The 25,441-nt window shown below is 47.3% G+C and overlaps 1 protein-coding gene across 1 annotated transcript; it reads right to left on the bottom strand.

Annotated features, from left to right (window-relative positions):
• Window positions 1-11,812: 11,812 nt before the first annotated feature.
• PtA15_1A172 (uncharacterized protein) lies at window positions 11,813-12,424 on the bottom strand (the record flags this gene model as incomplete). The annotated part of the gene is made up of 1 exon (XM_053165171.1): window positions 11,813-12,424. One exon carries the CDS (start codon window positions 12,422-12,424, stop codon window positions 11,813-11,815), a length of 612 nt encoding a protein of 203 aa, XP_053016389.1.
• Window positions 12,425-25,441: the final 13,017 nt, after the last annotated feature.

Here is a 25,441-nt window from a genome sequence, read left to right as displayed (position 1 = left end):
CAAAACATGGAGTCCCCAGATGTGCACTCCATGTTTATTGGAGTACACAACTGGGTACTCCAAAATTGACCAAAATAGGGGAGTGCAGCTAGATGCACTCCAAAAAAAATGGAGTGTAAGCCCAAGCACTCTACCTTTTCAGTGAAGGATTTTGGCTTTGCACTCCAGCTGGCAAATACCAAATGGAGTGCATTGGGGTGCACTCCAAGTCTCCTTTTTTTTGGAGTGCCCACAGCAATCACACCTCTCCCGGTCATCAAGGGGCACACAACCAGTCATCCAGAGGACTCATACCTCTTGATGACCGGCGCGGACCAGTCATCAGTCACACCTCTCAATGACCGGTGTGTACCGGTCATCGAGGGGAGGTGCTACACCCGGGGAGTCCGTCCACGGGGAAATCACGCGGAATCCACGAGGACTCCACGTGGTAGCCGCGCGCGAGGTCGGACCAGCGGCTTTCAGTCCAGGGAATCACAGGATCACCACCGGGAGGATCACCCGTGGATTCCACGGCAGATTTCCGCACCGCGTGGAATCCCCGTGGATTCCCTGTGATCACGACGTGAAGGTCGGGCCCACGGGTGCACCACGGGTCCTTCAACCGTGGACTCCCCGTGGATTCGCCGTGATACCCACGGGCGGGTCGAGCCCACAAGTTGCCATCCTGAGCTGATGACATGTACACCACGTGCGTCAGCTTCCCGTGGGGACCACCAACGGTGGTTCTGTGCTCCGGGGAGGTAACCCAGGAGGGGGGGGGGGGCGGAGCGGATCAAATCCGCGGGTAAAATATTGCAGAATATGGTACCACCAGGGTACCATATGCTGCATTGCGTACAAATGGCCATTGAAGTAAAATAAAAGAAATACAATAATAAAAATAATCAAAAAAAAACAGCTGATTCAGAAGGTGTCTGCAACGACACCTTTGTCTTTGTCCTCGGGGGCCTCCTGGGCTTGGCGCACCAATATCTCCTCCACCTCTTCCTCTGAGGGGAGGGATACCGCAATGCCAGCGAGATCTTTTGCGGTCTTCGTACCGTCAAAAAGCTCCCTGTCATATGCCAAGATGAGATGCCCGTACCTGATAGGATCAAATTGATCAGACCGTGTAACCAAGAATCATGTGTATATAACTGAGAACTTACGCTGATTTGTAGTCCCAAGACTTGCGTCGCATCGCCTCCAGGTGTCGATTGATTTGCTCCCAAGGTGATCGAACTAAGGTCGTCGTACGATCCTGTTGACGTTGCATGTACATGTGTAGCCGGAGATACGCCATCCGCACGACCAAGCTTACATTGATGGAGGCTGCGACTTCGGCCCGGCTCATGAGTGCGTGTCTGGGGGAATATTCTTGCAGGACCTGATAAAGTGGCCATCAGTCCGAGAATGATCAGTCCGCAAGTAAAGAGGCCGGAAGGGACTTACACTGACAACAATGTCTGTGATGGGTGGGATTGCCACTCCAGTGCCCCGTCCACCTTGCCTTGCTCCAACCATAATCTAGGATGATTGGGGATCAGTTATGTATTTATGTGATAAAGAAAGATAATCACAGATACGAACCAGTTTGGCAAGCCCGCTTTTCTCGTATTTTAGTAGTTCTCGGATGAGGAGTGAGACGGTGTGGAACTACTCTTGGGATGAATAGAGCTGGAGAGGGAATGGTGCTTTAATGGGCTGCCTCTCTGGGAACAAGAAAAAGATATAAGAGTGTGGACTCTTATGGAAAGGTGTGGCTATAGAGGATTCTTGAGGTATGTCTTGAGGGTTACTTTTCTACTAATCTAATATTTTGTACACAGATAACAAGCTTGTCCAATCTAATTTATTGGCATAAGCAAGGCTAATGATAGGTGACCAGTGATCTGAATTACTTTGACAGGATCTGATGGGGAACAAATGAAGAGGAAAACAACCCAGTTTATATACACAAGAAAGAGGAGCCATGAGGAAACAAGGATAAACTGGAGGGAAGCATAGAACATTCTACTTCTATAGGATGAAACAGCCATGTGGTCAGAGTAGTGGGTCAAGGAGTCACATGATGGTGTAATAGTGGGTGGGGATGATGCCATCTTCTGGGGGCTATGGTGCAATCTTCCTAGTTGGAGGGGGGGATATGTGAGACATAACAGGGGTAAAATATTCTATGATCTAAGATAGGAGGATTTAGGTGTTTCAGGAAGTGTTTCAGGAAGTAATAATGTAGGTGAGGTTTGGGGCTATGTCTAGTATAATGTGTACCATGTTGGGTTTGGAGGGTGAAGGGTTTCAAGGGTGCTTATACATCTTTGAGCACATGGTTCTAAGGAAACACTAGAAGAAGGGGGTAACATGTGATCTGGGTAGATGTTTGAGACTAGGGAGAGGGTTTATCCAAGAGAGGGGGAGTGTGGGAAGAGGGAATACTATTATCCATGGTATGACCATTGAATGGGGATGTTGAGGGCCTTGGGCTTTGCTGACAAGGGGGCCAGAGGTATGGGATTTAGTCTTGAGGTGTGACAGCCTTGTGATTGATGGTTGCTGGTTTTCTGGGTAGATCAGGATTGGCTTACCACATCCACCCCCAAATAAGATGATGTCCCCATCATCCAGAAAAAAGAAAATAGGCCAATCCTGAGGAGAGAAGAAAAGCTAGCATGTGACAGAGGACAAAGGAAGAGATGAACTTAAGCAAAAAAGAAACTATGTTGTGTAGATTTTATGATGCCCAAAAAGTGAATTTGAGGAAGAGAAAGATTTTATGTGAAGGCTGAGGGGGAGACTTTCTTTTTTTTATTTATTTATATCTTCACCTTCTTCTTATATATGAAATTGAATTGCAGGGGAGATGTTATGAGAGGAAAGGGAATTCTACTGGCTTGCCACCCCCAAATTGGGTGAACTTGAGTTGGAGTGTGAAGATCTAATCTAAAAAAAACTGAGAGAAAAGACTGATCTCTTGGTGAAATGAGGAAACAACAACAGCCACCCCCAAATTGGGTGAGTGTGACTAGGTAGCAAGGCTTATGAGATTCTGGCTAGTAGGGATAGTCCATGTCCCTTAGATATGAAAGTTCCTGGAGTTTTACCAAAACCAATATGAGACATGCCCTTCAACCTATGGAACTTGAAGTTAGCAAGGATTCAAATATTCCATAGATTAATCTTTTGGATTTTAGGAAGGGGAGTTGGGGAAAACCAAGGTACTGGGAGTTTATGCTGAATACTGGTTGACTTGATTATTTGCTTTAGGAATTTCAGAAAAAATTGAGCGCCAGAATCCTTTTGGATTGCGTCAGGGGGTTTGAAGAGTGGATATTCAAGGTGATTAGGGATAAACTGGTGAGTTGGAAGAGAATGTGATTCCTGTGGATTGTTTGTTAGAGAGGCTGATTCCAATTTTCTTCCTGTGGATTTACCAGGGTCTTTGTGAAAAACATGTCTTCCCAAACTACAAATGGATGCTGAGTTGGGAATGGAGGTTTTATCAACTAGGGATAACTTTGCACCATGATAATTTGAGGAAGGCAAGTTTGGCTGGGAAAAATTTTCTTCAAAAAAAGGTGGACCAAATTCCAATGTGGGTTTTCCTACTAACTCCAAGGTTGATCTCTTTGTGATGGAGGCTGATGAAGATATTTGGTCTATACGTTTACCAGGATCCTTCTGGAAAATGCAGGTCTCCAATTTGGCTGAGGATTGGTTGGAAAGAGGAATGGGCTCAAAATTCTGAGTGAAGAGTAGTGAGAATTGTTCCAAGGAAGAGTCTATTTTACTATCTATAAAAGGTGCCTGGGCTCCAAGAATATCCAAGGGTAGTGGACTTGAATGGCAAGAATTTTCTAGAAACAAGGATTGGCAACATCCAAGGGTGGGTTCTTTTGAGGTTTTATTTTCTTCAGATGTAGCTTCAATGGTTGAGTCATGCTTGAGTGAATAAGTTCCTTCTGGGGGGACATTTTGGCTGATATTTTCTGTGGCCTTTTCTTCAGTTAATTCTAATTTAGTTTTGAATGCAAATAGAGTATCTGGAGGTTCTTTAACTATTAAGTTTGGTGAGAGAATCCCAGGGATAGAAGTTTCTTTATTAGTTCCACTGGCTGATCCTAACTTCTTTGCTCTTCTGTTGTCCAATTTTTCTAAATTTCCAAGATTTCCAAGGACCTGGGAAGTGATTTTTGACAAGCAAGGTGTCATAAGTCTAACTGGGGAGCTGGATTCATCTTCCGGGTCTCCCCTATTGGCTTTGATCTTCAGCATTGAGTCCAAGGGTAATCTTCTAGAACCGATCATCAAGGCTTCCACATCTTGGTCCATGTGATCTATCATTCCAAAGGATACCTGAGGTTCCAGGTTACTTGCTGGTGCATTTGGTTTAAGTGTTCCAGAGGGTAAGTGGATAACTCCTGGTTGCTTATTTGCTTGGTGAAACTGGTCCACAGTTGCCTTGTAGGGGGTATTCCTGTCCCAGGGAACTTGAGATCCATCAGGGAGTCTGACTGTATTCCCTTCTTTCTTGCAGAGGCCATTGAGTTCATCCAGGTTTACTAGGTTGCATCTATGCATGGTGTGGCCCATCATATGACAGTAATTGCACTTCAGGGTTGCAGGGTCCCTCTCATATTGAGCTGGTTTGTAGGGGACATGACTGGAAGAGATAAAGGGGGAAGGTTTTTGGACATTCCAACTGGCAAGGTTCCTAGTGAGTTGATCCATGGATTTATCCTGAGTTGGGTTTTTTTGACTTATTTTTGCAGGCTGTTGAATTCCTAAGGGTTTTTCCTGGGTTGTTTCTTCCTCCAAAATTGACAGGGTCTTGAATTCCTTGGAGATGTATTGCATAATGACTAGGTAAGGAGGGAGAATATGGGAACCATCCACAGAGCTTTGCATTTGTCTATCCCTAAGGAGCTCTCTACAGACTGATACCTTGATAGGGGTGCTGACACAGTTGAGTACTGCATGTCTTATTTCTTCTGCACTAGCCATATGCTGACACCTAACTAGGTAAGCTACCAGGTTGTCCAACTTGATGCTGAAGTCCTGGAATTCCTTCTGAGTTTTGATTCCTTTGGCCTGAGTAGTGAAAAGGAGCTTGTCCAAATCATTCCTGGTGTACTTGAGGAGAGGTAACATTTTTCCCCATATTTGGACTAATTTCAGTTTAAGCTTTTCCCAATCATGGCCAACCTGTTCAGTCATTTCCTGTACCTCATTGATCAGTGATTCTCCTTCCAAGAAGACAGTGATTTGGATGGCTATATCACATCCTAGGGCACCATCCAGTTGAGCAGCATTTTCTAGCCTCTTGATGAAGTTACTGATTTCCATGTTGGAACCATCAAAAAAGAGGCCTTTGGCCATGGATTTGATCTTGACAGGTTTTCTTCCAAAAGGTTCTGGGTTGTAGGCTGGGAGTTGGATATTGGCTTCCAAGAAATGGTGAGGATTGCTAGTGTTGGTTCCCATCTGGTAATTTTGGGCTGCAGAGATACTTGCTGACTGGTCTGCTACAGGTTGAAATGGTTCAGGGAGAGGGTCCAAGGCAGGGCTTCCAGAACTAGGAGGATCGGCATTCCTCATGGGGCCAGGATTGGTGGGTAGGTATGGATTTCCAGGGTAATTGACTCCAAAGTTTGCAGGGACATAATTTCCATTCCAGGGCTGTTCAGTAGGTCCAGGGTTTCCAAATTGATTAAGTACTGATCCAGTGTTTGCTTGTCTTGTGTGACCACCAAATGGGGGTATTACTAGGTTGGGTATGTGTGTCCACTTGGGGACAGGTCCAGAAAAGGATTTTCTTCTAGGTTGGTAAGACATGATTCTAAAGATTCTTAGCTGGTCGGAGGATAAGGTTTGTTAAGTGAATTGATAGGAGTAAGAGTTGATTGTAGATGATCCTGGGGAACTTGGGATATCAGGGAAATCTGTCAAGGTATGTAGATTTGTTAAAATGTGAAGTTTTTTGTAAATGCACTAGCTAATCTATAACTATCTATTAGACTAGTACTCCAAAAGTAAAACTGAAAACTGAAGATCTTCAGGCCACTGTTGGGACACCACTTGTGGAACTACTCTTGGGATGAATAGAGCTGGAGAGGGAATGGTGCTTTAATGGGCTGCCTCTCTGGGAACAAGAAAAAGATATAAGAGTGTGGACTCTTATGGAAAGGTGTGGCTATAGAGGATTCTTGAGGTATGTCTTGAGGGTTACTTTTCTACTAATCTAATATTTTGTACACAGATAACAAGCTTGTCCAATCTAATTTATTGGCATAAGCAAGGCTAATGATAGGTGACCAGTGATCTGAATTACTTTGACAGGATCTGATGGGGAACAAATGAAGAGGAAAACAACCCAGTTTATATACACAAGAAAGAGGAGCCATGAGGAAACAAGGATAAACTGGAGGGAAGCATAGAACATTCTACTTCTATAGGATGAAACAGCCATGTGGTCAGAGTAGTGGGTCAAGGAGTCACATGATGGTGTAATAGTGGGTGGGGATGATGCCATCTTCTGGGGGCTATGGTGCAATCTTCCTAGTTGGAGGGGGGGATATGTGAGACATAACAGGGGTAAAATATTCTATGATCTAAGATAGGAGGATTTAGGTGTTTCAGGAAGTGTTTCAGGAAGTAATAATGTAGGTGAGGTTTGGGGCTATGTCTAGTATAATGTGTACCATGTTGGGTTTGGAGGGTGAAGGGTTTCAAGGGTGCTTATACATCTTTGAGCACATGGTTCTAAGGAAACACTAGAAGAAGGGGGTAACATGTGATCTGGGTAGATGTTTGAGACTAGGGAGAGGGTTTATCCAAGAGAGGGGGAGTGTGGGAAGAGGGAATACTATTATCCATGGTATGACCATTGAATGGGGATGTTGAGGGCCTTGGGCTTTGCTGACAAGGGGGCCAGAGGTATGGGATTTAGTCTTGAGGTGTGACAGCCTTGTGATTGATGGTTGCTGGTTTTCTGGGTAGATCAGGATTGGCTTACCACATCCACCCCCAAATAAGATGATGTCCCCATCATCCAGAAAAAAGAAAATAGGCCAATCCTGAGGAGAGAAGAAAAGCTAGCATGTGACAGAGGACAAAGGAAGAGATGAACTTAAGCAAAAAAGAAACTATGTTGTGTAGATTTTATGATGCCCAAAAAGTGAATTTGAGGAAGAGAAAGATTTTATGTGAAGGCTGAGGGGGAGACTTTCTTTTTTTTATTTATTTATATCTTCACCTTCTTCTTATATATGAAATTGAATTGCAGGGGAGATGTTATGAGAGGAAAGGGAATTCTACTGGCTTGCCACCCCCAAATTGGGTGAACTTGAGTTGGAGTGTGAAGATCTAATCTAAAAAAAACTGAGAGAAAAGACTGATCTCTTGGTGAAATGAGGAAACAACAACAGCCACCCCCAAATTGGGTGAGTGTGACTAGGTAGCAAGGCTTATGAGATTCTGGCTAGTAGGGATAGTCCATGTCCCTTAGATATGAAAGTTCCTGGAGTTTTACCAAAACCAATATGAGACATGCCCTTCAACCTATGGAACTTGAAGTTAGCAAGGATTCAAATATTCCATAGATTAATCTTTTGGATTTTAGGAAGGGGAGTTGGGGAAAACCAAGGTACTGGGAGTTTATGCTGAATACTGGTTGACTTGATTATTTGCTTTAGGAATTTCAGAAAAAATTGAGCGCCAGAATCCTTTTGGATTGCGTCAGGGGGTTTGAAGAGTGGATATTCAAGGTGATTAGGGATAAACTGGTGAGTTGGAAGAGAATGTGATTCCTGTGGATTGTTTGTTAGAGAGGCTGATTCCAATTTTCTTCCTGTGGATTTACCAGGGTCTTTGTGAAAAACATGTCTTCCCAAACTACAAATGGATGCTGAGTTGGGAATGGAGGTTTTATCAACTAGGGATAACTTTGCACCATGATAATTTGAGGAAGGCAAGTTTGGCTGGGAAAAATTTTCTTCAAAAAAAGGTGGACCAAATTCCAATGTGGGTTTTCCTACTAACTCCAAGGTTGATCTCTTTGTGATGGAGGCTGATGAAGATATTTGGTCTATACGTTTACCAGGATCCTTCTGGAAAATGCAGGTCTCCAATTTGGCTGAGGATTGGTTGGAAAGAGGAATGGGCTCAAAATTCTGAGTGAAGAGTAGTGAGAATTGTTCCAAGGAAGAGTCTATTTTACTATCTATAAAAGGTGCCTGGGCTCCAAGAATATCCAAGGGTAGTGGACTTGAATGGCAAGAATTTTCTAGAAACAAGGATTGGCAACATCCAAGGGTGGGTTCTTTTGAGGTTTTATTTTCTTCAGATGTAGCTTCAATGGTTGAGTCATGCTTGAGTGAATAAGTTCCTTCTGGGGGGACATTTTGGCTGATATTTTCTGTGGCCTTTTCTTCAGTTAATTCTAATTTAGTTTTGAATGCAAATAGAGTATCTGGAGGTTCTTTAACTATTAAGTTTGGTGAGAGAATCCCAGGGATAGAAGTTTCTTTATTAGTTCCACTGGCTGATCCTAACTTCTTTGCTCTTCTGTTGTCCAATTTTTCTAAATTTCCAAGATTTCCAAGGACCTGGGAAGTGATTTTTGACAAGCAAGGTGTCATAAGTCTAACTGGGGAGCTGGATTCATCTTCCGGGTCTCCCCTATTGGCTTTGATCTTCAGCATTGAGTCCAAGGGTAATCTTCTAGAACCGATCATCAAGGCTTCCACATCTTGGTCCATGTGATCTATCATTCCAAAGGATACCTGAGGTTCCAGGTTACTTGCTGGTGCATTTGGTTTAAGTGTTCCAGAGGGTAAGTGGATAACTCCTGGTTGCTTATTTGCTTGGTGAAACTGGTCCACAGTTGCCTTGTAGGGGGTATTCCTGTCCCAGGGAACTTGAGATCCATCAGGGAGTCTGACTGTATTCCCTTCTTTCTTGCAGAGGCCATTGAGTTCATCCAGGTTTACTAGGTTGCATCTATGCATGGTGTGGCCCATCATATGACAGTAATTGCACTTCAGGGTTGCAGGGTCCCTCTCATATTGAGCTGGTTTGTAGGGGACATGACTGGAAGAGATAAAGGGGGAAGGTTTTTGGACATTCCAACTGGCAAGGTTCCTAGTGAGTTGATCCATGGATTTATCCTGAGTTGGGTTTTTTTGACTTATTTTTGCAGGCTGTTGAATTCCTAAGGGTTTTTCCTGGGTTGTTTCTTCCTCCAAAATTGACAGGGTCTTGAATTCCTTGGAGATGTATTGCATAATGACTAGGTAAGGAGGGAGAATATGGGAACCATCCACAGAGCTTTGCATTTGTCTATCCCTAAGGAGCTCTCTACAGACTGATACCTTGATAGGGGTGCTGACACAGTTGAGTACTGCATGTCTTATTTCTTCTGCACTAGCCATATGCTGACACCTAACTAGGTAAGCTACCAGGTTGTCCAACTTGATGCTGAAGTCCTGGAATTCCTTCTGAGTTTTGATTCCTTTGGCCTGAGTAGTGAAAAGGAGCTTGTCCAAATCATTCCTGGTGTACTTGAGGAGAGGTAACATTTTTCCCCATATTTGGACTAATTTCAGTTTAAGCTTTTCCCAATCATGGCCAACCTGTTCAGTCATTTCCTGTACCTCATTGATCAGTGATTCTCCTTCCAAGAAGACAGTGATTTGGATGGCTATATCACATCCTAGGGCACCATCCAGTTGAGCAGCATTTTCTAGCCTCTTGATGAAGTTACTGATTTCCATGTTGGAACCATCAAAAAAGAGGCCTTTGGCCATGGATTTGATCTTGACAGGTTTTCTTCCAAAAGGTTCTGGGTTGTAGGCTGGGAGTTGGATATTGGCTTCCAAGAAATGGTGAGGATTGCTAGTGTTGGTTCCCATCTGGTAATTTTGGGCTGCAGAGATACTTGCTGACTGGTCTGCTACAGGTTGAAATGGTTCAGGGAGAGGGTCCAAGGCAGGGCTTCCAGAACTAGGAGGATCGGCATTCCTCATGGGGCCAGGATTGGTGGGTAGGTATGGATTTCCAGGGTAATTGACTCCAAAGTTTGCAGGGACATAATTTCCATTCCAGGGCTGTTCAGTAGGTCCAGGGTTTCCAAATTGATTAAGTACTGATCCAGTGTTTGCTTGTCTTGTGTGACCACCAAATGGGGGTATTACTAGGTTGGGTATGTGTGTCCACTTGGGGACAGGTCCAGAAAAGGATTTTCTTCTAGGTTGGTAAGACATGATTCTAAAGATTCTTAGCTGGTCGGAGGATAAGGTTTGTTAAGTGAATTGATAGGAGTAAGAGTTGATTGTAGATGATCCTGGGGAACTTGGGATATCAGGGAAATCTGTCAAGGTATGTAGATTTGTTAAAATGTGAAGTTTTTTGTAAATGCACTAGCTAATCTATAACTATCTATTAGACTAGTACTCCAAAAGTAAAACTGAAAACTGAAGATCTTCAGGCCACTGTTGGGACACCACTTGTGGAACTACTCTTGGGATGAATAGAGCTGGAGAGGGAATGGTGCTTTAATGGGCTGCCTCTCTGGGAACAAGAAAAAGATATAAGAGTGTGGACTCTTATGGAAAGGTGTGGCTATAGAGGATTCTTGAGGTATGTCTTGAGGGTTACTTTTCTACTAATCTAATATTTTGTACACAGATAACAAGCTTGTCCAATCTAATTTATTGGCATAAGCAAGGCTAATGATAGGTGACCAGTGATCTGAATTACTTTGACAGGATCTGATGGGGAACAAATGAAGAGGAAAACAACCCAGTTTATATACACAAGAAAGAGGAGCCATGAGGAAACAAGGATAAACTGGAGGGAAGCATAGAACATTCTACTTCTATAGGATGAAACAGCCATGTGGTCAGAGTAGTGGGTCAAGGAGTCACATGATGGTGTAATAGTGGGTGGGGATGATGCCATCTTCTGGGGGCTATGGTGCAATCTTCCTAGTTGGAGGGGGGGATATGTGAGACATAACAGGGGTAAAATATTCTATGATCTAAGATAGGAGGATTTAGGTGTTTCAGGAAGTGTTTCAGGAAGTAATAATGTAGGTGAGGTTTGGGGCTATGTCTAGTATAATGTGTACCATGTTGGGTTTGGAGGGTGAAGGGTTTCAAGGGTGCTTATACATCTTTGAGCACATGGTTCTAAGGAAACACTAGAAGAAGGGGGTAACATGTGATCTGGGTAGATGTTTGAGACTAGGGAGAGGGTTTATCCAAGAGAGGGGGAGTGTGGGAAGAGGGAATACTATTATCCATGGTATGACCATTGAATGGGGATGTTGAGGGCCTTGGGCTTTGCTGACAAGGGGGCCAGAGGTATGGGATTTAGTCTTGAGGTGTGACAGCCTTGTGATTGATGGTTGCTGGTTTTCTGGGTAGATCAGGATTGGCTTACCACAACGGAGTTGACAGCGGTATCTTCTTGATTGGCATATCCGGCCGGCAAGTAAGTTGCCTTCCAGTCGTTGTCCATTGCATCGACTTCTTCCTGCAGCAGACCAAGTTCTCAGTTGACTGCGGCAAGGAGGAAGGAAAGGAAGGAAGGCGGCTTACCTTGATTAAGACTAGCGGGGTTCTGGGAAAGAGAGCGCGGCTTGCGACGGTATGCGTTTGAACATAAGCCTCAAGATGCGGCAAAAGGAGTTTTTGCCGGGCTTTGGTGCAAATAAAGTTCTGATTCATCTCGAACAGAAACATCCGTCAGCAATGTTCGCGTTGGGGGTTAGCAAAAAATAAGGACTGAGCTCACTCGGGCTTCGCAATGGTAAACAAAACCCCTGGCTTGCTCAGGGGGGGGGATTAGCAACAGGGGCTGGGGTGGGTTCAAGCGGATGATTGGACGGGAGAGTTTCAAGTCGGTGTTGGATCCATACCATGTACATGAAGACACCCATCAAGCAATTGGGCTCAGGGAGCTGGGCTACTTTGCGGAACCGGTCCATCTGATCTGCGGGGAGCGCTAGTTCCTCAGCGAGTCGCATAAGGGTCATGGTGTCAGCATGATCAGGCTCTTGGGAAGTGGTGGTCAGCTTGGTTTCGGGTGCACCCAAATCTTGGTCTGCATGATTGTTGTCGGCGTGGCTGGCTGCATCATCGCTGCGAAGATCAGGGATGATCGGGGCGGGCTCAGCATCAGGGATGATTGGGACGGGCTCAGCATCAGGGATGATTGGGACGGGCTCAGCATCAGGGATGATCAGGGCGGGCTCAAGATCAGGGTTGATCGGGGCGAGAACGGCAAGACGGGCCTTGGCATCCAACTCGGGATGGATCGCTGGGGAATGGTATTGTATTGGACTCTTGGCTACATAAGGCGCAGCTGCCAGTCGGGCGGGGCTGATGATTGCTGACGCTGGTCGCATGGCCCCAGTGGCTCCTGCTGAATGGGGAAAATACATAAAGGTCAGCTTTTGATATACACATACAGATAATACAACAGGCCGTGAATTTCAAACATACCTGTACCTACAGATGGCGTCGGGCGTGGGCGGAATTGGACAGTAAATGGACCTCTGGGTGAAGATTGGGACGCCATATTGTATCAGAATCTGAGCACTTCGGATGCGGGGATGGCGGACGGAGGAGCGACGATAACAGTGGAAAAAGAATCCAAATTGAACTCCCCAACCCTTGGCGGAAAAAGGCCCAAAACTGCATCATCCGACATGTACCACTTACACTCTATGCAGACGACACATCTGGTAATTGCTCCAAACAATGGAACAAACATATATCATATTATTTCACTTTGTCAGGACTACATCCACACTGGTCAAATCAGGAGTACAATTGTCAATTCGTGGCAACCTCCAATGTAGCAAGTTGCTTGGAGTTGGAAGATCCAATTATTGAGGAAATTAAGTAAGTTGTTCATTATTTTTCCATTTAAAAATCATGATCAGCATCATGTTGACACTTGTGGAATTACTTATTATTCCTTCCAGTGATATGAGCATCAATGGCCATTTTGCTTATGATAGCATACTGAATCAGAGGGTACTAATTATGAGTTTTGTACTAGTAGCACTTGGGGACTCTCCAATGCATGCAGAAATGACCAGTACACCCATGCCTGCAAATGCCAATTGTGTCAACTTTCGGTGGTAAGGAAGGAGGATAAGTCACTCGTGGCTTATGTGAAAGATTTTTTCCGATTGACCACAGGGGGACATGTGGTAAGTAGTTCAGTAAATTCATTTTTAGTATGCATGGATGTGAGCTGACAATCACCTTCAAGCCCCCCCCTCCACGAAAGTGGGAAGAAAACATATCATCCATAAAGAAATGTTGGCAAGAATCCAAAGATGAAGCAAAGACCGCATACAATGACAAAACCAAAGCAAAAGGTCTCAAGGACAACATAAATGTGGAATTTGTTGAGAGGTACCACCAGAGAAATAAGCCAGGTCAAAAAGAAGAGATAGAAGCCATAGAGAAAGAGTGCCCAGACAGGCTGTATAATCGTTTCTACACTTTGAAGGGTGAGCCTCTCTGATGAAAATTTACATGTGTTTGATACTGATAGCCTCCAAATTTGGAACAGGATTTGATGGATTTAAAGATACGCCTGTAGAGATCTTGCATGTATTACAGCTTGGAATCATTCAATAACTTCTGCGTGACTTCATGGAAGGCCTTGGGGAGGAAGACAGACGGAAATTGGAGGGAAAATGGGAGTCTTTCAACAAAGGCGCACTAAATATTCCTTCTTTGAGGGGGGTGTTTATGGTCACCCACTACAGGAGTTTCATTGGAAAGCATATGAAGATTGTGGTTCAAGCTGCCGTGTTTGTCTTCTTTCCATTTATGAACAGGCAGCAAAGGGATATATGGATGTTGTTGTGTTACCTGTGTACATATGTATACCAAACAAAAATCGACAACATGGAAACATACATTGAAGATCTGCAACATCATATTGATATATTCCTGTATCATATCTTGAGAATGAATGCACAGTGGGTCAATAAAGCTAAATTTCATATGCTCCTCCATCTTCCCGAATCGGTCAGGCGGTTTGGTCCACCTAGCTTGTTTTCATCTGAGAAATTTGAATCATACAATGGAATAATGAGGAATGCTTCAATTCATTTCAACCGTCAAGCCCCAGGGAGGGACATAGCAAACACCTTCTCAAATTATCAAGCAATGAGGCTCATACTATCCGGTGTTTTGCTCTATAATTATGTCAAGAGGTATTATTTCCGACCTTCAAAGGAGATCACTCATATATTCAAATTCAATAAAGAGGTACAAAAACTCATGGGGATTGACCTTTCAGAACCCATAAGGTATCCAATATTGTACAATGAAGCAGTGCCTCAAAATGAAGTGGCTATTCCAAGTTTCCTTTATGAGAATTTCCCGGAAATAAAGTGGAAAAGGGTAACAAGTATCAAAACTGGAGAGAATGATATAGTCCAGACAGGCATTTTTGTATTGGTAAGTATGAAATTTGTAGTATGAAGATGACCAAAATATACTTATCAATCCAATGGCACATGTAGATACGCAGGCCCAAGAAATATCCAATTGTTGGATCTGTGATTTCAATTTGGCAAGCAGAACATTCATCAAGTACCTTTTTTGTAGAAGTCCACACTTACAAATCATCTGGAGTCCATGCTTTTTATCAAATGCAGGAATACCAGGCCACAAATACACATCTCTATGTCAGAGCTGTGGTGAGTCAACCAATTTGTGTGGCATTCAAATCACATATATATTCTACAAATCTGACCAAGAATTTGTGTGAAAGGATGTAATTTGTTGTCTCAATTTCCAGCATAACTGCAATGACGCCGGGTGCCAGGTAGTTCATGAGAAAACAGACAGAGTAGGTAGGCAAGAAGGCCAAACCTCCAAGTATAAAGTCAAGCATGACCACAGCCAAAATCATAGTTATATACTTAATGCATGTTCATTAAGCTCAATGATATACCACAGGAATGAATCCAGGTTGTCATTTCCACGAGTTACAGCAGATGAATGGGAAGATGCCACCAGAAGAGGCATGGAAACGTGGAACAATAAACCTTATCAGCCAAACACCAAAACCAAAAACCCAGCCCAAAAAAAGGGGAACCCCTTGTTAAATGGACCGGTCTCTCAGACAACCTCAAAAACACCCTCCCAAAAAGATGCAATGTCTCTCATAAGTCATCAGAATTTTCAACCTCAGATGAACACATCTTATTCAGTAGCAGCCCCTCAAACCAAACAATTTGTTCAGAATCCTAGTAAATCACAGATAAAGATTAATGCCAGTATTCAAGGGCTCCAAGCTCCCCCTGCGCCACTCATTCACAGTGGGCATGATTCACATTATCCAGGTAGTCAGATGCAGCACAGCCTACTAGGAAACTACTCTCAAAATGCACCACTCCACACTCAGAAAAGAATGGGTGCAAGCATTCCAAAATCTCCAGGTTTTAATGAATCATATTCTCCCCAAACAATTATGCAGCATTATCAAAATGCACCACTCCACACTCAAAAAAGAATGAGCGCAAGCATTGTAAATTCTCCTGGTTTAAAAAACTTAGCCACACAGTACAGCCAATCAGAAACTGCTAAGAGAAGAAAAAGCATCTCTGATTCAGTATCTGTGTTGAATCCAATATCCATCAACCATCATTCTTTGTGCAATCCATTACATGGTACAATCTCCAAGTCCATTGACCCCAGACTATCAGAGGTATCAACACCCAAAACTTTCTCAAATCACCTAGTGAAAGGAGAGGAAGCAAACCAAGGAAATAATAAAATATTCAATTCTGTTGCGATAGACTGAGCAGCAGAAGCGAATGTTGAGCGTGTGTTGGAAGGATGAATTGCAACATGGAGAGAAAATGAAGAGAATGAGAAACAAGAGAAATACTAACCTGAGCAGCAGAAGCGAATGTTGAGCGTGTGTTGGAAGGATGAAGAAAGGTCCAACCAACACTGCTGCTCAGGTTATATAGAGACATGAGAAAGGGAGAACAAGATGTCACATGGTGTGAAATAAGCGTGAAATGAAAGATTGAAGCACACAACAGATGAGCCACCTCAACACCTCCCCTTGCTGAAAACTGAGGTGAACAAAAAAAAGGAAAAAGAAGTCCACAGGAAGTTGAAGAGTTTTTGACAAAGACGAGATTCAAACAATGCCAAACATGGTCCGATGTTTTTCCAGAAGAATCCTTGGAAGGGGCTTGGTGAGCATATCGGCAAGCATATCATGTGTCGATACATGGATAATCTCAATTTTTCCATCTTTCACACATTCTCGAACAAAGTGGTATCGTGCGTCAATGTGTTTCGTGCGTGAGTGGTGTTCTGGATTGTTCGCGAGTGCCTCGGCGCCTTCATTATCAACGTGCAGGGGAATAGCTCTTTGTGGTCGGAGATGGAGTTCGATTAGGATGCTGCGGAGCCATAATCCTTCTTTGCACGAGTCCGATAGGGCTTTGTACTCGGATTCTGTGCTTGAAAGGGACACGGTGGCTTGTTTCCTCGATTTCCAAGAAATTGATCCGTCGCCGATGCGGTAGGTGTACGCGGAGGTTGACCGTCTGTCTTCGCGGTCTTCAGCCCAATCAGCATCTGAGTAACCGCTGCATGTCAGATTACCACCTAGACGGAGACGCAGTGACTTCGTTGTGTTGAGGTAGTTGAGAACGCGTACGGCGGTGTGGTGGCCCCTCTCGTGGCCAGCTAGTCAGGAACATCTCCACCGCCAGCAAGATCATCAAGACTCAACTTCCCTCTCACGCTTCAAGACTCAAGAATCCACCGTCAAACCTCAAGATCCCTCTCCATCACCTTCTTACTTTCAACTGGCTCTATCTTCAAGATCTTCCCCTCCCCCTTCTCTCTTTCTACTCCCCCCTTTTCAACACTTTTTTCCCATTTCCTTTCTTTCTCAGTTTCTCAGCCTCTTCATCTTTCTTGGTCCTAACACAGCACCTGCTGTGGGTTTATTTCCTTGTTTGTTTCTGGCTTCTTTTCTTTCTGTTTGGTTTGTCTGGTTTGAGTGTTTTCTGGCTTTTCCTTTCTTGCTGCTTTTCCTTCTTCTCCATGCCTCTTTTCCTTCTATCTCATCTCACTGTGATTTCCTCATTTCTTTGTGTTGTGTTTCCTTTTCCTGCTTCTGTTGCTTGTTGTGTGTGTGTGCGCGCGTAGCGCGCGGAGGAGATGATGAAATATACGTGACATGTGGCTCTCCCGGAGTCCAAGTTCGCCGAACTTGGATGATGGGAGAGGCATGGCATTCTGATCCCGAGAATACGGTCCATCCTGAGTATATAGATCAGATTTTCAGAGTTAAAACCTTCGAGCTCAGCTCGCCGATCATCCCTCATCAGAATTTTCCAGATTTCCTTCCTTCCTCATCCTTTAAGATCACACCCCACCATCCTCAAAATAAAACAACCGCCGCCGAGGATCCAAACCCCCCGGCGAACATCTCAAAACCACCACCAACCCACAAAGCTATCCTCGATCCTTTTTCAGCGCTCATCTCGACGGACCACTCACTACGAGGGCAGCCTAAACAGCACCCAATCCCCTCACACGACTGCCGCCGCTTAGCACGGACAGGAGTCCCATATTTGGTCCCCCGAGCCGGGATCGAACCAGCGACCTCAAGATTTACAGTCTCGAACTGTGGTTTTGAGGCGCTCCGAGCGACGGACTAGTCCTCGTTTCACTGGATCAAGCCGTTTTAGGATCGTCTGAATCTCTTTTCTCTTTCTGTTTTCTTTCTTAGGGTTCAGCGGCGGGGCACTTGGGTTGTAGAAGTAAGTCCCCACCACATTAGTTGCACCTCCGAAGTTCTACCTCTTCTCGTCGAAAAACATCATCGCCACTCTGTGAGCCGCCCCCACACCGTTTGCAATATTTCCCCTAGTTCTTATTCGACATGGCCGACGCGGCTGGAGGCGTGAGACCCGCAAAAATGAAGAAGATCAAGCCTCAAGATGGGCTTAAGTTCGACGGATCCAACATCGAGCGATTTCTAGCCGACTATGAACTGGCGGCTGAGCTGGATGACGCCTCGGATTACGACAAGGCTCGTCAAGTTGTACGTTTCGTCGAGAATGGCGAAGTCCGCGACATCCTCGAGACGTTGGAGGGGAACATCCCGCCGGAGTGGCCGAAGCTGAAGGCGGCTATGCTGAGCTATTGGTCAGACGTCGACACCGCGCAGTTCACGGAGAGGGATATCGTTAGTCTGGTAGAGAAGTGGACTCAGAAGGGCGGGGTTTCGTCGGTTTCCGACTACCACCACTTCCGCAAAGCCTGGGACCCAATCCAGGCTTATCTCGTCGCTAAGGAGCATGTGGAGTCAGAGGAGGAGTTGAAAAAGCAGTTTTACCAGGCATTCTCCCCTGGCTTCCAAGGACGGATTCGTGATCAATTGATCAAGGACGATACCCTCGTGATGACAGCCGACAAACGAGCCCGGCTCCCAACTTTCAAGATCCTCCGTAGCGCAGTCGACACGGTTATGAAGAGTCAGGTTTCGCTTTCTTTCGAAGACACCCGTTCCTCCGCGCCCGTAGCATCGCCTTTTCAGGAAGCAAACGAGACTATGAAGAAGATGCACGCCGATCAGCGACCTCCGGCGGCACCCGCAGGTCCTAAAGAAGACCCCTCCATGGAAGAGCTCACCAGGATGTTCAAGGCGTTCGAGCACTTCATGAAGCAAGGAGGCGGGAAAGGCGGGCCGTCGACGGAGAGGGGCCCAATGATCTGCTATTATTGTCACCGAGAAAATCACGGGACGATGCGCTGTGCCGAGCTTCAGAAGGATAAGGAAGCTGGTCTGGTGGAACAGAGGGGCAACAACTACTTTCTGCCCAACGGGGCCCTTATTCCATTTGACCGCAGCCGACCGATCCGCCACGTAGTGGCCTCTTTTCAACCTGGTCAGCCTTCGAATCCAAGGGCGCAGTCTCCTGGACCTCGACCAGCAGCTCAGTCAGCCTCGGTGGAGTTCAAGGCGAGCTGCGGGTCTCTAGAGCAGTGGTACCCTCCAGCCATCTCGTCTCAGTCGTTTGCGGGGTCTTATGAGGCAGATCCGGCGGGAAGGAAGCGGCACGAGGAAGCTAGGCCTTATAAGGCTCCTTTGGCCCCCTCTTCGCAGTCAAAGAGACCACCTCGTAAGCCTGACGCGACTCCGAGCGGTCCTTCGAACGTTGAACCAGTCGACGAGCCCGAATTGTTTGATCGCATCATGAATGATCCCGAGCCCCGGCAGCAAGTGCCGCCCAAGGAAGCCCCATCCCGACCAGTCACCCCTTCAAAGACCCCGGGTACTCAGCCCAAGGTCAGATTCGAGCGCGACGTCTCTCGAGATCATCCAGATGCCGTGGAGGGGTTCGTCAAGAAGATTTTTGACCTACCAATTTCGACTACGGTCGCCGAGATCTGTTCTGTGTCCCCGGCCGTGTCGGATGGAGTCAAGAAGTGGGTTTCGCGAAAGCGCGTGGAGGTGGGACCTGAGGATCTTAAGGTGCATTCAGGGACCTTAGCCGAAGGAGTGGAGTTTAGGGAATCCGTCCCTGATCCATGCCTGTATTCGTGTCCTTTGGGATACCTGGCATGTCTCGTCGGCTCAGAAGAGAGCTCAGCTTCGCCCTTAATCGACTCCGGATCGCAACTGAACATTATATCCGATTCAATGGCCAACAAGTTCAACCTGACCCCACGAGTAAACTTCAGTTCGGCGGTCTACGGTATCAATAATCAAGCCTGTGAACTGATTGGGGTGGCCGAAGACGTTCCAATCCGTGTGGGCCGCAGCATTGTGGGCACCTGCCACTTCTGGATAACACGAGCGGACGGGCCTTTTATCTTAGGGAGGCCGTTCTTGATCGACTTCGAAGCGACTCTGCTATTCTCCCCCACAGCAGGGGAACGGATCATTCTCCCCGACTCTGAGGGCCGAAACATCGAGGTTTCCCTCTGCCCGGTGGAAAAAGGGAGGTGGGAGCGGGAGTTTCCAGCACACGGTCGAAAGGCAGTGCTCACTCACTGCGGTCGTATCATGGAGTTGCCCGAAGGGGCCGATCATCCGTCTTTTTTATGAGAGGAGTTGGTTTACACTCCGGCAGTTCTAGTTCAGGGCCTCGCGCACTGTCCGGTCAACCAACTCGGTTCTCAGAGGCTCATAAAATCAATTCTCCTCCATCATTTCTTCAACCTCATCTATCTCTCGAACTCCCCAAAAACATCAAAACTCAAAAACATTCGCAAAACCAAAAATCCCCCAAAAACACCCAAGTCTCCGGTTTCAAGTCTCCGTTTCCTCTCTTCACTAGATCCTTTTCTTCAGCCGACTCGACCAGGAGGCCCTGTCGGGCCCGCCTTTCCAGTGCGAGCACCGCAATCCATCAAGCTCTCTCTACTCAGACTCCCCTTTCGGACGCACGGCCGTTTTGGGACCAAGTCGACGACTTCCGTAAGCCCTGTCATCAAGAACCGCAGCAGGCAGATTGTTTGCCTGTTTCCCCGGTGCTAGAGGCTCCGGTGGATGAGGAGGAAAAAGGGGTGCCGTGGAGGGATCAGAGACTCAAAGTAAGTTCTCTCCGATTATGCACCTCCAGGCGTGATGCTCCCAATTTTCTCGAAGCTCTACCTCGTGCCACATACGTGAGCGACTCGCCGGACACCTCTTTGCCTTTCAGTTCAAGCGAATTCCTACCTTTAGTGTCTTGTCTCCGCGATGAGAATAAACTACGCATCAATTCTCGTCTCCGGGAAGAGAATAAACTAACCCGGTCCATTGAGACTCTCTGCAACGAGGCTAATCTAGTTCCGTCTATCGAGACCCTCCGCAATGAGGATAAACTTCACTACCTCCGCGACGAGGGTAAACTAAGGATCCTCCGCAATGAGGGTAAACTACTTTCTCTATCTACGAAGGCTCGGGCGTTTGAGGAGGATCCAGGGACTTTGCGGAGGCTGGGAGAGGTAAAAGTAAGTTCTCTCCAATCATGCACCTCCGGGCTAGATGCCACGTCGATGTCAAAAACTCTACCGCGTGCCACTGTCGTGAGCCTCCAAGGACCCCTTTCTTCTGTCACCACTGTAGATGGTACAACTCTGCGTCAAGATGACCTCCGGGAGGAGGCACTACCCCCGTTCCGACTCAGGAGGGCCTCGTCTCCGGCGAATGGTGTTTCTATCCCTTCTGGCGACTCATCACTCCGCAAGGAGTCTAAACTAGATTCTCATTGGGTGGACTGCGAGGGCGGCATGGTGGAGTTCAGGATGGCGCGGAGGCTGGGAGAGGTAAAAGTAAGTTCCTCCCAATGTGCACCTCCGGGGGTAGATACCCACAACGTTGTCAAAGCAATACCTTGTGCCACACTCGTGAGCCTCGCCCCGCCATCTGGTTTGTCTTATGCAGATAAAGCGGCTTTCGAGGAACCGGCCGAGCTACGGACGTGGAGCCTGCTCCAGTGTGGTCTCAGTTATCGTGCCCAGGCCACACTTCTAGATGCCTGGAGGAGCGGAGAGTACTTGGTGTTCGCAGCCAAGTACAAGCCGGTCGCGCGCAAGATCAAGCCCGTCAATGTGCCAATGCCGCAGGGACTCAATCCGCCGCTGCAACGGCCTCCCCTTTCTCGTGATCCGTATCAGGGACTGTCCCGCTCGTTGGCGGGGCCCTTTGTTCCCAAAGGAAGAGTTACGGCGGAGCGTCTCTTGGTAGTCAATTTTGGGCCCGAGGGCTGGTTGTATCCGGACGAGCTTAATCTCATCAAGAATGTTCTTGCGGAGCGCAACGGGGCCATCGCTTTCAACGAAGGGGAGCGCGGGCTGTTGAAAGACTCTTACGGGCTGCCCTACGTCATTCCGGTCATTGAACACGAACCCTGGCAGAAGCGCAAAATCCCAATTCCGGCCGCAAAGCTTGAAGAGTATACCAAGCTGATCAGAGAGCGAGTCCGTACCGGCCTATACGAGCAGTCAACTTCCTCATACTCAAGTCCGGTCTTCTGTGTCCTCAAAGGCAACGGCAAACTTCGGATTGTCCATGATCTTCAGCCTCTAAATAAAGTCACGGTCAAGGATGCGGGCGTGCCACCGGCCACCGAAGAGTTTGTGGAGTCATTTTCAGGGCGTGCATGCTACGGGCTTGGCGACATCATGGGTGGCTACGACGAGCGTGCGCTAGATCCGATCTCTCGACCTCTGACCACTTTTGAAACCCCATTGGGCAGGTTCCAGCTCACGCGTCTTCCGCAGGGTGCTACTAATTCAGTTGCCGTCTACCAAGCGCAGATGATGTGGATCCTGCAGGAGGAGATTCCGGACCACGCAGGCATTTTCATCGACGATGGGGGCATCAAGGGCCCCGTTTCGGATTACAACAACAAGCTCCTTCCTTGGCACTCTGGTATTCGGCGTTTCATTTGGGAATATGCAGAGACGCTGGAGCGGATTCTCTTTCGAATTGAGGAGTCAGGTTTGACTGTATCGGCATCAAAACTAGCGGCGTGCGTCCCCGCTCTTGAGATCGTCGGGCATGTTGTGTGCAAGGAGGGACGGCGGATGGCAAAGAGTAAAGTCAATAAAATACTCTCGTGGCCGACTCCAGTCAATGCTACCGAGGTTCGGGGTTTCTTAGGCGTGGTGGTGTATGTTCGCATTTTCATCCCCTCCCTCTCCCAAATCTGTGTTCCTCTTCGACGTCTGACGCGCAAAGACGCGGACTTTGTTTGGTCGGCGGATTGCGAGGCGGCGTTTGAGGCGCTCAAGGTCTGCGTGGGCAGGGACATTGTCCTAGTGAAGATCGACTATGGGCCTGACGCTGGAAAGATTAAACTGGCGGTTGATTCTAGTTTTCACGCTACTGGAGCGGTTCTTACGCAAGAGGACGCGAATGGTTTTGACCGGCCCGCTCTTTACGAATCTTTGCTTTTCTCGGATGTCGAGTCGCGGTATTCACAATCAAAGCTCGAGCTATGCGGTGTGGCACGAATTCTCAAGAAACTTCAGACGGTCTTATGGGGCCAGCACTTTGAGCTGCAAGTTGACGCCCAGTCGCTCATCCAAATGATTAACGCCCCCAGTCTACCCAACGCGCCAATGACACGCTGGGTCTCTTTCATTCAACTCTTTTCGTTTGATATCGTCCATCGCCCCGGCAAGTCTTTTACTATGCCTGACGGACTTTCTCGACGGCCGCAGGGCGATGAGGACTCTGATCCGCCGAGCTTTGACTTCGACGAAGATTCACCACACGTGAGGCCGCTGCATTCCTACTCGACCTGCTCCGAACCAGTATACAACGGATACCAGGAAGGGTTCTGGCGGCAGCTAGAAGATTACCTGACGACTTTGACTCGCCCTGAAGGCATGGACCCCAAGACATATCAAGCACTAAAGCGCAAGTCGGCAGAATTCTTTGTGCAGGCGGGGCGCTTGATGAAGCGCGGAAGCCCTCTTCCACGAATTGTTGTCACTCTACCCCTCAAGCAGGACGAGATTTTGGGCAAGCTCCATGAAGATCTAGGCCACCGAGGCGTCGCCGAGACTTATCGCCGAGTAGCGGATCGTTTCTGGTGGCCATCATTGAAACAGGCTGTCGCCAGATGGTGCCAGAGCTGCGAGGCGTGTCAAAAGAGGGATCTGAAGCGCCCCCTGGAGCCACGGTACCCGACGGGCGAAGAGACGGTGTTTGGCCGCGTGGCAATGGATGCCGTGCACATCAAAGCTGGAGGCGCCAAGTATTTGATTGTTGCTCGGGACGATTTCTCCGGATGGGTTGAGGCAAAGTTTCTGAATAATCTCACTTCCGAAGCTGTGGCGGCATTCCTTCAAGAACACTGGATCATGCGCTATGGGCTAGCTCGTTCCTATTCGACAGACGGTGGCTCAGAATTTGGCGGGGCCCTAGCGGATATGCTGCGTTCGTTGCCAGGTCAGCATCGAGTCTCCACGCCTTACTACCCCGAAGGTCAGGGCATGGTCGAGCGAGGACACGGCCCTCTTAAAGCGGCATTAGTCAAGTTGGCAGGCGAATCAGGCAAGAACTGCCGAAAATTTCTGCCTCTGGTGCTTTTCGCCGATCGGATCTCAACTAAGCGTACGACGGGATATTCTCCGTATGAGCTAGTGTTCGGCCAGCGAGCAGCGCTGCCCATTGATCTCGACATTGAGTCTTATTTGGGCGTGGACTGGGAGGAGGTTCGCAGCACGGAGGATCTGTTGGTCGCGCGGTCCAAGCAGCTGGAAAGAAGCGAAGAGACTCGGGCGTTGGCTTACGAGCGCATGATGAAGGCGCGCGGAGAGTCTGTTCGGTACTGGGAAGACAAGAATTCTGGTCGGTTCCGTGCCCCGCTTTCGGCTGGCGACCTCGTCCTCGCATACAATCGATCACTCGAGGTTCAGTGGGGGCAGCTCTTTGCCCACAAGTGGAACGGCCCTTACCGCGTGGTCAAGCAGGTTCAAGGGGGTTCGTACGTTCTCTCTGAGCTCGATGGAACAGAACTCAAGCGCCGGTTTGCGGCGGATCAGGTCAAGCGGTACTTTCCGCGCGGGGGCATTACTGACCAAAAGTAAGTCCCCCTCCTTAGTATGCACCTTAGGGTATCTCTACACCGTTGTAAGCATTACGTCGCCACTTCGTGAGCCATCCGTGGGACCTTTGTTCTGGTTTCCTTTCCAGTTTCCTCTTCTTACTTTTGGCCGCACCGAACGTCGAAGGAGTCTGGGGACAGACTCCAAGTGGTGGGTGGATGTGGTGGCCCCTCTCGTGGCCAGCTAGTCAGGAACATCTCCACCGCCAGCAAGATCATCAAGACTCAACTTCCCTCTCACGCTTCAAGACTCAAGAATCCACCGTCAAACCTCAAGATCCCTCTCCATCACCTTCTTACTTTCAACTGGCTCTATCTTCAAGATCTTCCCCTCCCCCTTCTCTCTTTCTACTCCCCCCTTTTCAACACTTTTTTCCCATTTCCTTTCTTTCTCAGTTTCTCAGCCTCTTCATCTTTCTTGGTCCTAACACAGCACCTGCTGTGGGTTTATTTCCTTGTTTGTTTCTGGCTTCTTTTCTTTCTGTTTGGTTTGTCTGGTTTGAGTGTTTTCTGGCTTTTCCTTTCTTGCTGCTTTTCCTTCTTCTCCATGCCTCTTTTCCTTCTATCTCATCTCACTGTGATTTCCTCATTTCTTTGTGTTGTGTTTCCTTTTCCTGCTTCTGTTGCTTGTTGTGTGTGTGTGCGCGCGTAGCGCGCGGAGGAGATGATGAAATATACGTGACATGTGGCTCTCCCGGAGTCCAAGTTCGCCGAACTTGGATGATGGGAGAGGCATGGCATTCTGATCCCGAGAATACGGTCCATCCTGAGTATATAGATCAGATTTTCAGAGTTAAAACCTTCGAGCTCAGCTCGCCGATCATCCCTCATCAGAATTTT

Source organism: Puccinia triticina, chromosome 1A (genome assembly GCF_026914185.1).
Source record: "Puccinia triticina chromosome 1A, complete sequence".
Taxonomy (NCBI): domain Eukaryota; kingdom Fungi; phylum Basidiomycota; class Pucciniomycetes; order Pucciniales; family Pucciniaceae; genus Puccinia; species Puccinia triticina.
This window is presented reverse-complemented; position numbering and strand designations above follow the sequence as displayed.